This window comes from Volvox carteri, assembly GCF_000143455.1.
Source record: "Volvox carteri f. nagariensis unplaced genomic scaffold VOLCAscaffold_25, whole genome shotgun sequence".
NCBI lineage: Eukaryota > Viridiplantae > Chlorophyta > Chlorophyceae > Chlamydomonadales > Volvocaceae > Volvox > Volvox carteri.
In genome coordinates, this window is record NW_003307568.1 from 426,407 (window position 1) to 438,046 (window position 11,640).

The 11,640-nt window shown below is 60.0% G+C and overlaps 1 protein-coding gene across 1 annotated transcript in view; it reads right to left on the minus strand.

Moving 5' to 3' along the window:
- Positions 1-11,640, minus strand: part of VOLCADRAFT_92248 (uncharacterized protein) — a gene marked incomplete at both ends in the record, with an annotated part of 16,361 nt that extends 4,721 nt beyond the window's left edge. The window contains 19 exons of the mRNA XM_002951722.1: positions 19-81; positions 766-990; positions 1,296-1,485; positions 1,752-2,101; positions 2,496-2,574; positions 2,771-2,843; positions 3,224-3,359; positions 3,768-4,468; positions 4,817-4,985; positions 5,824-5,939; positions 6,326-6,488; positions 6,740-6,861; positions 7,057-7,156; positions 7,281-7,538; positions 7,999-8,352; positions 8,697-8,924; positions 9,448-9,711; positions 10,182-10,649; positions 11,530-11,640. Coding sequence (XP_002951768.1) covers positions 19-81; positions 766-990; positions 1,296-1,485; positions 1,752-2,101; positions 2,496-2,574; positions 2,771-2,843; positions 3,224-3,359; positions 3,768-4,468; positions 4,817-4,985; positions 5,824-5,939; positions 6,326-6,488; positions 6,740-6,861; positions 7,057-7,156; positions 7,281-7,538; positions 7,999-8,352; positions 8,697-8,924; positions 9,448-9,711; positions 10,182-10,649; positions 11,530-11,640 — 4,170 coding nt within the window. The remainder of the gene's footprint in view (positions 1-18; positions 82-765; positions 991-1,295; positions 1,486-1,751; positions 2,102-2,495; positions 2,575-2,770; positions 2,844-3,223; positions 3,360-3,767; positions 4,469-4,816; positions 4,986-5,823; positions 5,940-6,325; positions 6,489-6,739; positions 6,862-7,056; positions 7,157-7,280; positions 7,539-7,998; positions 8,353-8,696; positions 8,925-9,447; positions 9,712-10,181; positions 10,650-11,529) is intronic.

Consider the following 11,640-nt stretch of genomic DNA (forward strand, 5'->3'; position numbering starts at 1 on the left):
CAGCCGCATCACCGACACCTGGCTGAACCTCAGTGCACCGGCGTCCCGCGCCACCTCGGGACTGAACTTGGTCAAGTCAATCTGCACAGGCAGCAGAGAGTGAGTGTGTATGCGTGTGTACTTGTGTGCGTGTTTGTGTGCGTGTTTGGGGGTTCGAGAGAGGAAGTACGGGTAGGTAGATATGGGGGAGGAAGAGCGCCAGGCGAGCCAGGCGGGCAAGTCGCAACGATGCATGCGAAAGGAGGAAAGGGGGAAGAGGGGAGTGAGGAGGAAAGGGGGGAGAGGGGGAAGAGGCCATGTCGCCAGTGTTAACGGGCAACCGCGAACTCTCTGGGGACGGGATAGGGGATAACGGGATAACCGGCTCCTACGTGGATCTTTGCAGGGAACCCAGCCCCAACTCATCTCAGCGCATCCACATCCACATCCACATCCACATCCACATCCACATCCACATCCACATCCACATCCACATCCACATCCACATCCACATCCACATCCACATCCACATCCACATCCACATCCACATCCACATCCACATCCACATCCACATCCACATCCACATCCACATCCTAGATGGAACAGAAAGAAATAAAGACATGGGTTCATCAGAGGGCAACCCGCACTCCCCCGCTCTTCTCTCCCCCCCCATACATACATACATACATACATACATACATACATACATACATACATACATACATACATACATGCATACCATACATACATACATACCATACAGATATGCACACGCCACCACCGCACCTGCTCCGCCTTGTTCTTGACATTCCACAAGTCCATTTTCTGGAACTCGGGCGGCAGCGGTGTCTCATCCGCCCCCCTGCACCTCACCGGCCGGTGCACGGTGGGCATCTCGGCCACCAGCTCCGGCGGCAGCGGGCCCTCACCCCGGTAGCCGCGCTGCTTGATCTTCTTGCCGGTGGCGGGGACGGGGGCCACGTAGTCGGGGGAGGACATGGCCTCCAGGTCCTGGGGGGCCAGACCAGGGACGGGGTTAGGAAGGGACGGGAGGGGAGAGGGGGGAGGAAGCGAGGGCCACCACACAGCCAACACGGGATGCCTTCAGGAGGGACGGGAAGAAGGGAGGGGAGGGCAAGCAACTGCACATGGAGGGGTGCAGAGAGCCTCTGAGGGCCCCGAGACGGAGGAGAAGGAGGTGGAGGCGGTTGTGTCCTAGCGGTGGAGAGAGGCGGCGAGTGGGGTTACGAAACACGACATGCATCCAGCCAGCTCTTGCCTCCACCCCCCACCACCCAGCGGCGCCCCGTCCCCACCCGGTGCATGTAGTCCAGGAGCTCCCGGTTCACCGCCCCGTGGGAGTACGGGTCGTCGGGGTCCAAGGCCGGCCGGTCGCCCTCCCCACTGGCGGTGGCGCAGGCGTCAGACACGGAGCCAATCATGCTGCCCGCGCGGCTGGAGGAGTAGGAGCGATTGCCGGCCGTTGTCGTGCCCGTCATCACAGGCCTGTAGATGTGCGCGCGTGTGTGCGTGTGAGTGTGTATGTGTGGAGGACAAGGCAAAAAACAAGGTGAGGGGTGGAGGTGGCCATGGCGCGGTGCGCGAGGCCATGGCGTGCCATACCCCGCAACGTGCAGCGCCGTATTCCCCTCCCCGCTTCCGCGCCTCCCTCCCTTCCCCTCCCCCTTTCCCCCCCGCCCCCGACACACGACAGCCTTTCCCCCTCCCTTCCCCGCCCCGCCCAACCCTTACCCTACCCTACCCACACCTACCTCAGCCGCACCCAGTGGTCATGCAGCACCGCATGACGGCACGTATCCATAACCCTGTTGATGGCGGCCCACTCGTCCATGCTGATTGACGCCGCCGGCAGCTGAGTCGTCGGCACGGGCGGCGTCGGCTGAGCCGCCACATTCAGGGCCGAGCGCGAGGCGAACGACGTGCTGACCAGTGGGTCGGGGAAGTTCCACGAGGACGAGTTGGGGTTGGCGAGCGCGGCGGCCTTGGCAAAGGTAACGGAGCGCCGCATGGGGAGGCGCTCGGTGGGGACCGCGGGGCGCCACCGGGCGCGGTCCGTGATGTCCAGCTTGTCGTACAGGTACACAGCATGTTCGATTAGGACCTGCGGGGGGGGTAGGGGGAAGGGGCGGGAGTGAGGCGCGGGGGCAGCAGCAGTTGAAGGACAGGAAGGGGAGGGGAAAGAAAGGCGGTGTGGGGGGGGGAAAGCGGGGAGAGGGTACATGAACATGCAGAGAAGATGGATTTCAGGTGGTGTGGAGCAAGGGGGGTAAGGGGGTAAGCAAGCACAAGTAGCACATACACACACACACGCTCTCTCACACACACTCGCGGGAATGTTCGTGGCAGGGGCCCCCATAGGAGAAGGGGTTTCACCCTGCCCGCTATCGTTCCTCCCCCCGCCTTACAGCCGCCGTTGCAATGTAGCCTCTGCCTTCACCCCTCCTACCTCAACCTTACCCCCACCCCCCCGGGGCCCTCCCTCGTGCCCCCCTCACCTGCAGCCATGCATCTATCTCCACACTCTTACAACCCAGGCGGGCCATCTGCGGCAGTAGGAGCAGCTTGGCGTCCAGCCTGCAGCCCGGCGGGGGGAAGGGGGAGAGAAGGAATGGCGGTGCGGCAGGGGAGTTCGTCAGGAGGTAAAGGGAAGGGGAGGGCGGAGAGAGAACACGGAAAGGCAGTGCGGGATTACCAACTACGACAGAAGCGGATAGGGCCGCGACACATCGCTCGTCACTCGCGTGTAATCAGCCAATCTCAAGACCCCCACCTGTCGTACTCTAGCGTCGCGGCGCACTGCAGGTGGTAGATCAGCATGTGCAGCTTGGAGCTGCCGTACATGTCTGTAGGGAGGCATGTACGGGATGTATACAAAGGTAGGGGCTGTGCACAGCCACGAACAATCTAGGAGATGGACAACGGTTGCCCCCCCCTCCTCTCCATCGTAAAATCCAACAGCTCTCCCGGGAATTGAAATATGGAAGCCCGTCGTAGCCATCCACGTAACCCATTCACATTACGTAACCCCCATCCCTACCCACCTACCCAGAACCGGGCTCCACCCATACCCCCCTTTCCCCCTCAGCTTGATACCTTCTCCCCCTTCTCCCCCCTCGCCCCTCCTTCCCCTCCCCCCGGTCTTCCCCCTCCTCCCCTCTCTCCCCCCTCTCCCCCCTCTCTCTCCCCCAGTCTCCCCTCGCCCCCCGCCCCCTTCACCACCCACCCAGTTCAGTGACCGGCATAAGGCCCCTGGCCGCCTCCATGTGTTCCGCATACAGCCGGGGAATGTCCTCCCAGCGGGGAACCACCACGGGGCCGGGGACAAAGGCGCGGGGGAGGCGGAGCTCCTGCTCGGCGATCTGGGCAGGGAACACAGGAGGGGAGCACAGGAGCCAACACAGGAGGCGGCAGGAGCCAACTTGAGGGGGAAATCAGGACAAAGTTATTCCAAGACCAAGTCAACAAAAATCGTGCGACTATTGTAAAATTCTTACAGCCTGACTGCGACAAAGCCCCCAAAACCAATAACCCACAACGGGTAAAGCATGGAGAGTGGAGGAGCAGTAAATACTTCCTGCTTTGCCCAGGTCAGATACCCCACGCTACACCCCCCCCCACACACACACGCCACACCCACCGTGCTCTCCTCAACACCTGCTCTCCACTCCACCTCACCACCAACACCGCACACATCCCTCGACCGTCCAGCCGCCCGCCCAGCCACCAACGTCCGCCCAGCAAAAGCCCCCAACCAAACCCAGACCCACCTGCAGCACCGCGGCGGCGTCGCTAAAGGTCCGCACGCCCCGTCCCGACGCCACCGCCATATCCGCACCCAACTCCTGCGCCCGCGTCGAATGTATGGGATGGTTGAACGGCACGTCGTACGTCCTCCAGCGCTGCTTCGGCGCCATCCCCACCAGCGTCGGCGACGCCGGCGCCGCCAGGCGGCTGCCTTCCCGCTGCGGCGCGCCAACGCCGGCAGCACTCACGGCACTGACGCCCACACCGACAAGTCCCCCGCCGACGCCGATGCTGCTCCATGCCGACCTGACCGTTCCAAGCTCCGATGGGCCGCAGCTATTCTGGAGATGCGGCAGACGGCCGCCGACTGCGCTCTCCGGTCGGCGGCAAGGACCGGCGCTTGACGGCCGGGAGCCGGCTACACTGGCGGGCGCGGCGCCGATGTTGACGGTGCTGGCGCCGCCGACATAGGCGCCCCACTTGCTGCTGCTGATGCTCTCTCCAAAGGTACTGAGGAGGGCCTGCACCGGGCCGTTGACGCTGCGGATGCGCATGGAGGAGGAGGGGTCGCCGTTGGCTCGGAGGCCGCCGGCGAGGGAGCGCCCGACGGAGGATGAGCGGGCGGCGCTATTGCCGGGGACGGGCGGCGTCCTGGGGGAAGCGTTGGGGGCCAGCGTGAAGAAGTAGCCGGCGGGGACACGGCGACCACAGCTGGTGCGAAGACCTGCAAGGGAGCAGCATAATGCGGTAGTGGGCATGATTCACGCTTGCACGACATGTGGGCACGGAAGACGGGGAACGAGAGAAAGTAGCGTCCACAACGTGGTATTTGTGGGGGACCAGGGTCTTCATAGCACTGTAGGCTAATAAAGGAGAGGAGAGGAAAGGAGAAGAGAGGAGAGAGTACAACAAAAGTCGCAGCGGCAAATGGCAATCCGCAGTGTGACGGATCCAGCGGAATTGATGCGAGGATGATGGCCCCAACAACGTTATCATGTAAAAGCCACTTCGATAACACTTTATCAGGGAATTCCTGGCCTGCTGCATTTTTCAAATCTTTCCGCCCACTTACTGGAATAGTCGTATGTGACGTGGTGGACATACGCCCCGCCTCCGCGGCTGCGCAGGTTGCTGATCAGCGGCCGTCTGGCCAACTCGCCCCAGGTGTTGGGACGGGGCGGGTCGACCAGGTGCGCCTCGCGGTCCTTGTCACTGTTGCGTGGGGCGGTCTCGTTGGCGGCCTAAAAACAGGGAGCAGGGAGCAGGATTCTGAAAAGGGCGCGATGCGAAAGGGTAAAGAAACAGACGAGGAGGAGTATTGGAGGACAGGGGGCGCACTGGGAGGGAGGGGTAGGAGGCGTTCGGGAGAGACGTAAGGCAGACGTCGCAGCCATTCTCTTGCATCATAAGATAACTCTTCCCTGCAATTTGGTCCCATGACCATACCCCAAGCCAACTTTTTAAGTTGCTGAACTTGTGGCATGCTGGAAAAGGATTCAAATCCTAAATTCGATATTATATCCCTCAGCGATGTCTCGGTGTTGGGGCACTGGATTGGAATGCACATTCCAGCTGTGGCCCATTATTATTATTATTATTATTATTATTATTATTATTATTATTATTATTATTATTATTATTATTATTATTATTATTATAATATTCAGAGATGGAAAAGATTTAGAAATTTTTAAGTTTACATATACGAGCAGAGGTGTAGTTGGCTACGAGGGAGTTGTTAAAACCTTAACAAATAGCACAGAGGGATGGGGGCCAAAAGGTCAATCCCCCAACAAAGGCATCAGAGCTGTTATGTGCGAAATCTGTCGACGGTGCATTCAGAGTCCATCGACAAATGTCACGGTGCCGGTGAAACAATTGTGATGCTTTGCTCAGAGGTACGACGGCTTGGAAGGAGGAGAGCAGCCTGCCCTGCCTGGCAGCTGCTGAGCAGGTTCATCCTTGACATAATATTCGTGTTCACGCCGCCTCCCCACGCACCTAGCCAGGGGGACCCTCCTTCCCTTTTTCACGGGGGCCCCTTTTCTCTAGGCCCCTTTTCCTTGGCCCTTCCCGCACCTTGGTATCCAAGAGGTCCACTCCGTGCGCGTCGCAGTACTCCACAAGCCCCGAATCGGGCTCGGTGGACTTGGGCCCGCGGAAGCGCATGCGGGTGTTGGCGTACTGGTACTCGCCTGGCATAAATAAGGGGGCCGAGAGACGTAAACGTGAACATGACAGAGCGGCGGAGGGAAATATTCTCAGGGGAACATTTAGGGTTTCGTGGGTTTGGGGTTTTGGGGGCCTACGGACAGCTTTTGTGGCTCGCGGGGACAAAGATCATTTAATAAGTTATCCCAGTGCGCGGATTACGTAACCATTCGCAAATGCCTGGGGTACAGGGGTACAGGGGTACAGGGGTACAGGGGTACAGGGGTACAGGGAGGGAGGGAGGGCCCAGCGCCGGTATGAGGCGGGCCGTTACTCCCAGACACATCTCTTCGCACCCCACAGCTTGCACACTCAGGCACCATCATCATCGTCCTCCACAACCTTCCTTCCCGGCAGCCCCTTCCCTCACCGTTGGTCGTGTGCGCCACCACCTGCCTCTGCTCCCAGGGCAATGGCGGCTGCTTTCCTCCCTCCAGCTGCCAGGCCGCCTCAGCGCGCGGAGTAGGCTGCCACGAAACAACGAAGTCAACCAGATGTCGACCCCACTTGCCAAAGTACGTGTTCACGCGGACCTGCACACAGGAAGAAATGAGTGCACGGACATACGCAATAAACACATAAAAATAAATTGGTAGCTAGGAAGGTGAGCAATGTGTTGATCCAAGCAATGTTCAGCAGCCCCGTAGATGGACAGTAAGGGGGGGAGAGACCAGAATTTGGAGCCCTAAGACGTCGAGACATGAACAAGCACGCAACTACAAGCAGCTCAAAACATCCACTTTCCAATACCCCTATCACTATCCGGTCCTCCTACGTCGCGTACCTTTGTGTCGGGGAAGTCACGGTGCTGCATGTACTGGAAAGTGGCCCGTGGGTCGGCGGCCTCCAGGCAGTACAGCGCACCAGCAGGCAGCACAGGCCACAACTCCGGAGGCAAGGCGAACACTACACGGCAAGGGCAAGGAAGGGGGTTGAGGCAGAGGCCGCGTGGAAGTGGCCGCGTGGCCGTGCCGACGGTGCCAGCGTGTGGGATGGAGCTAGAGAGGAAAGCTTGTGTCTTGTGGAGCTGTCCGTTTTCTGGCACACATGTGCGCGCGTGCGCGCGTGCACGTGTGTGTGTGCCCCCTCCCACCCACCCACCCGCGTCCAATCTCGCAGTGAGGGGCTCCTCCGCGGGGTCGGAAAGCAAGATGGAGGCCTTCTTGAAGGACGACCTGAATTCTGCCAGTGCAACAGCAGACTGCAAAGAGGGTTTGTGTGTGCGTGTGGGGGGATGAGAAAGGAGGGGGGGGGTCATTTGAACACACACAAAAAAACTCTCGGTGATCTTCTCCTCCCAAATACAGGCAGAGTGTCACACGCACACGCACACCCTTCTTCCCAAGGCCGCCTACCCAGGGAAGCTGCTCCAGCGCGTCCTGGTGCCAGTCGGTAGCGGACTTCCTGGCAAAGGGCGTCTTGCGGTCGACACTGTTGGCGCTGTTGGCCGAGGACGGCCGCCGGGACACCCGGCTACCCTCCCGGGACACAGGCGGTCGGGGGGACTCGTGAACGGGCTCCGGAGGCTCCAGGGGGAGGGCCCCCGAGGGCGTCACGGCTGGACTGCCCAAATCTGGATCGACCTGCGAGAGCCGAAGGCAAACCCTAAGTTAACACTGCCAAACAGTTAGCAGAAAAAATCAAAACTTCATACAAAAGGAAAAGAGCCCAAATGTCCAAGGGTTTAAAAAACTATTTTGATATTATAAAAGTAATAATGAAGTGACTTTTGGAAATGGTATGTTGCGCCCGATCGCGCTCTCTCTCTAGGGCTTGATAGGGATTTTTCCTAGGCCTTACACTTCCCCAACTGTGCTCAACACCATTAGGACTGGGATTTGGCGATGACATGGTCCGCAAGCCGCCGGCGACACGTTTGCGTGTTGCAAAAGGCCACATGAAGCACGTACGTCGTGAGCGGACGCATGCCGGATAGGTTTGAGTTTGGGAGAGTGGGAACTGGCGGATCGTCCTTCTGCTCGGGGCGGGCTGCTGCAACGGCCGTGCTGAAACAGAGTCAGCGCACCAGTGCCGACAGCTCACCAGGGGGTGACTTGTGATTTCCAGCATTGACCGGTGGCTCCCGGATGGGGCCTTCGTGCCCATGCTGTGGCCATTTGCATCCGTGGAAGGCCCCGCCCGCACCGAAGTCCTGCTTGCCTCACGAGAAGGCTGGGGAGGGGTCACCGCCGCCGCTTCCGCCATTGGGACAGAGGCTCCCGACGGATGGGCAGCGGGCGGAGGTCGTGACGATGACACCGCAGCCGCTGCCGGTGGGGCTTGGATTGGGAGTGACGGATGTGCAGGGGGCGGCGCCGGCTCGGTGGGCGTCGATGGACCCGATTGCGAGACGCCGGCGGCGGCAGCAGCGGCGGCGGCGGCGGCGGCGAGCTCGCGCTGCATGCAGAAGCCGCGGCAGGAAATGGGAGTTCTCAGCAAAGTTGTAGGAAAACAAGAGAGGAAGCGATTGCACTTGCGATCCCTCTATGCGGCAGGGACATTGCCATGACATGATAAGCGCAGCCAGGGACTCAATTAAAAAACAAAACATCAGCATCAAAGCCCCGTCCCCGGCCCAACCCAATGCGAAGTGACATGTGCATAAAAGGCTAAAAAGCTCGACCTTTACAACACGCAGCAGCAGCAACAGCAGCAGCAGCAACAGCAGCAGCAGCAGCAGCAGCAGCAGCAGGCAAAACCGTGGACTGGGGGCTGTTGGGCCCCCGAGAGGAACGGCTTACCAGCGGCAGCATCGGCACTGGCGTTTTGCCGTGGCCGTGACCAGCGGACTTGTGGCCTGTGCTACTGTTCCGAATGTTGGCGGCCCCCTCCGAGGGGGCCCGGTTTGATGTACGACTGGTCTCCCGGGACAGCCCTGACGGCGGTTGTGGGTGCACCGTACCGACCCCTGGGTCGTTGTTGACGCTGACGGTGGAGGACACGTGGCTGACGTACTCGGGCGGCTCGCTCTACGGGCAGAGACCCCCGCAGGATTGCGGCAAGGCATCCGTTAATTAAAACACACGAGGTGGCATGTAGCGCGAAACTACGGGCGAGCGGGACAGCGTCGAATCCCTACCAACGACAGCGCGGGGCGTCTGGGCCGCGTGGGTGTGCAACGTAACGCGTCGTGATGCATGTCAATACGCGGGTTGCCGCACTCTTTCATCTTTTCCGTTGCAGGCGGCAGGCGTGGCGCAACGTATGCAACTCCCAGCCCCACACAAAGCAAAGCCTTCCCGAAGTGGTAACAGCAGCTATGAATCCGTCCGCAGACAGCAGCCCCTTGTGCCCTTTTGGCACAGGCGGGGGTTTCAAAACGCTCCAAAACCATTGTGCAAAAGGCAAAGAAGCACATGCCCCACGCCGCAGCTTCACACGGTAGCCCATGGTAGCAAATGAAACCCAACAATGGCAACCCCCACTTGGGGACAAGCAGAATGAAGGCGGTGCACGGTCCCCAGTCACGGGTCCGGTCCGGTCCGCCCTCACCCATGGAAGCGCATCCGGCGGCAAGTCTTGCAGCTCCAAGGCAGCGGCACTCAGCCGCTTGCCGCCACCACCACCGGCAACACCGGCAGCACCTGGACTATTGCTGGCGTGGCTGCGGTGGCTGAGCGCCGTCGGCGTCTGGGTTGATCTCCTGGGGCCGTCTCGCTGCGCCGTCGTGGATGGGGCCGCGCCGCCGTTTGCCTCGGGTTCTGGGGAACGACTTCCCGCGGCCGACGCGGACCGGCTGCTGCGCTCGGACTTGGACTGCGTGGCGTATGTATATGTGAGAGAGAGTCGGAGAGAGTATGTGTGTGTAATAAAAAGAGAGAGAAAGAATAAGAGAAAGAGAGAGAGAGAGAGAGAGAGAGACCACCGATCGGAGAAGGCTGGCGCGTACATGGTAGTGTCCTGTTCAAGACACACATTTTCGCTCTACGCCACCTTCGAACGCATCCAAAGGATGGCGCCGCAGAGAACGTCAGAAACCAACGACAGCAGCTAGCAGTACCTTTGGCCGCAGCTACTCGCTGGATCAGAAATCTATCTCACTCAAAAAGGGCGCGTGGGCACAATCCGAGGGACAGCAACAACGGAGAAAAAACAAAACGGAACCAGAGTCATGGGGAGGAACCAAACGGCGAGGAAGCAAAACCGGCCAAAGCAGCGGTCTTCCTCTGAAAAAGAAAGCCAATATCAGCCAGCTAGCCGACAAACCAGCTTTCCACTCGACTTACCGCTGGCCCAAACCCAGCATGCGGTCCCCGGTGCTGCCGTGCCGCCTCCTCGTGCGACGACAGCCCTGCTGGCCCGCCTCGCCTTTGCAGCACCTCCGGCTGCTGCTCCGTCGCCTCCCAGTCGTCCGCCTCCCGCCGACCGTCAAACGGCAGCTGCTCCTGATGCTGATGCTGAAAGCCCTGCGGATCGCCCGCCCCGGGGGCGGCGCCGCCTTCCACGTAGCCCAGCGCCGACGACTTCCGGCTGCTGCTGGCGCTGCTTGCGCCACTTGCGCGGCTGTGGCGACTTCGGGATGTTGAGGAGGATCGCCTGGACAGCAGCTTGCTGCCCTCCCTGGAGACTGCCGGCGGCGACTGATAGCCACCTTCCGCTTCTGTTCCCTGGGCGAGTGACCCGGGGGTCCTCCGGCCGGGGACCTGGGACCCGGCACTGCTGGGCTCCGGTTCGGGCTCGGGCTCAGGGTCATCCTGTAAGGCGGCAGAAGTTTAAAAGGTTTGGAAGGTTTGGAGGGGAGAGCTGCGTGTGCGTGTGCGAGTGGTTTTTTTTGACGTTGCGTCGCAGGCTTGGCAGTGTGCTCGTGCTTCCGAGGGAGTTTTTGCTGCAGACATGTGGTTGTATGTGTGAGGTGAAAGACAGGGAAAAAAGGCAGAGGAGGGGATTTTGCAGCTGCTAGGGAAGGGGGGAGGAGAAGGGAAAAAGGGCAAGTGACCGAGGGAAAGTAGGAAGGAAAGGGGTGCCGGTGTTGGAAAGAGGGAGGTAGGGGAAGAGGGGGAGCTTGTGGGGTCGCGGAGAAGCGGGGGAGTACACGGGGACTCTGCGGACTTGCTTACCCAGGGCTGCACTGTGCCGACCGGTCGCGGCTTCGTCTCTATCGACCTACGCGACCGAACAGCAGCACTGTTGCTAACGCTGTGGTTGCTTAGGGCAGAAGTGGTGCGCGCAGTGGCCGCACGGCTGGGCTCTCTGGAAAGAGCGCGGGACAACGAATCATTGCTTGGATCCGGCTCCAAGGCGCCGTCCTGATATATGCGTAAGGCGTGTAACACGGCCAGTGTTGGTTAAGAGGCTGGTAGCGATGGAGCATAAAGTTTGTAAGGATACATCATAAGGGTATCGCGATCATTCATAAACTTGGAACAGAGAAGGCGCAGGCGATGTAATGAGAACATGCAAAGGAAGCCAACATGCACACCACAGCTTGCAGCTTCCTAGCAACGCCATGTACAACTTACAAGCAACTCTTTGCGCAAGTGCTACACAAGACTGTATGATGCGAAACCTGACACTACATACAGCAGCCATTGTCCCCGGGCACCATGAATGGGGCCCCCTTCATCGGGCCCTTACCGGTGTCAGAGCCTCCGGCTCCCAGTAAGCAAAGTGATTAGTAGCTTTCCTTGTTGACCTCACGTCGATGCTACTGTTGTTGCTGCGGACGCTGAGTGCTGTGGTGCTCAT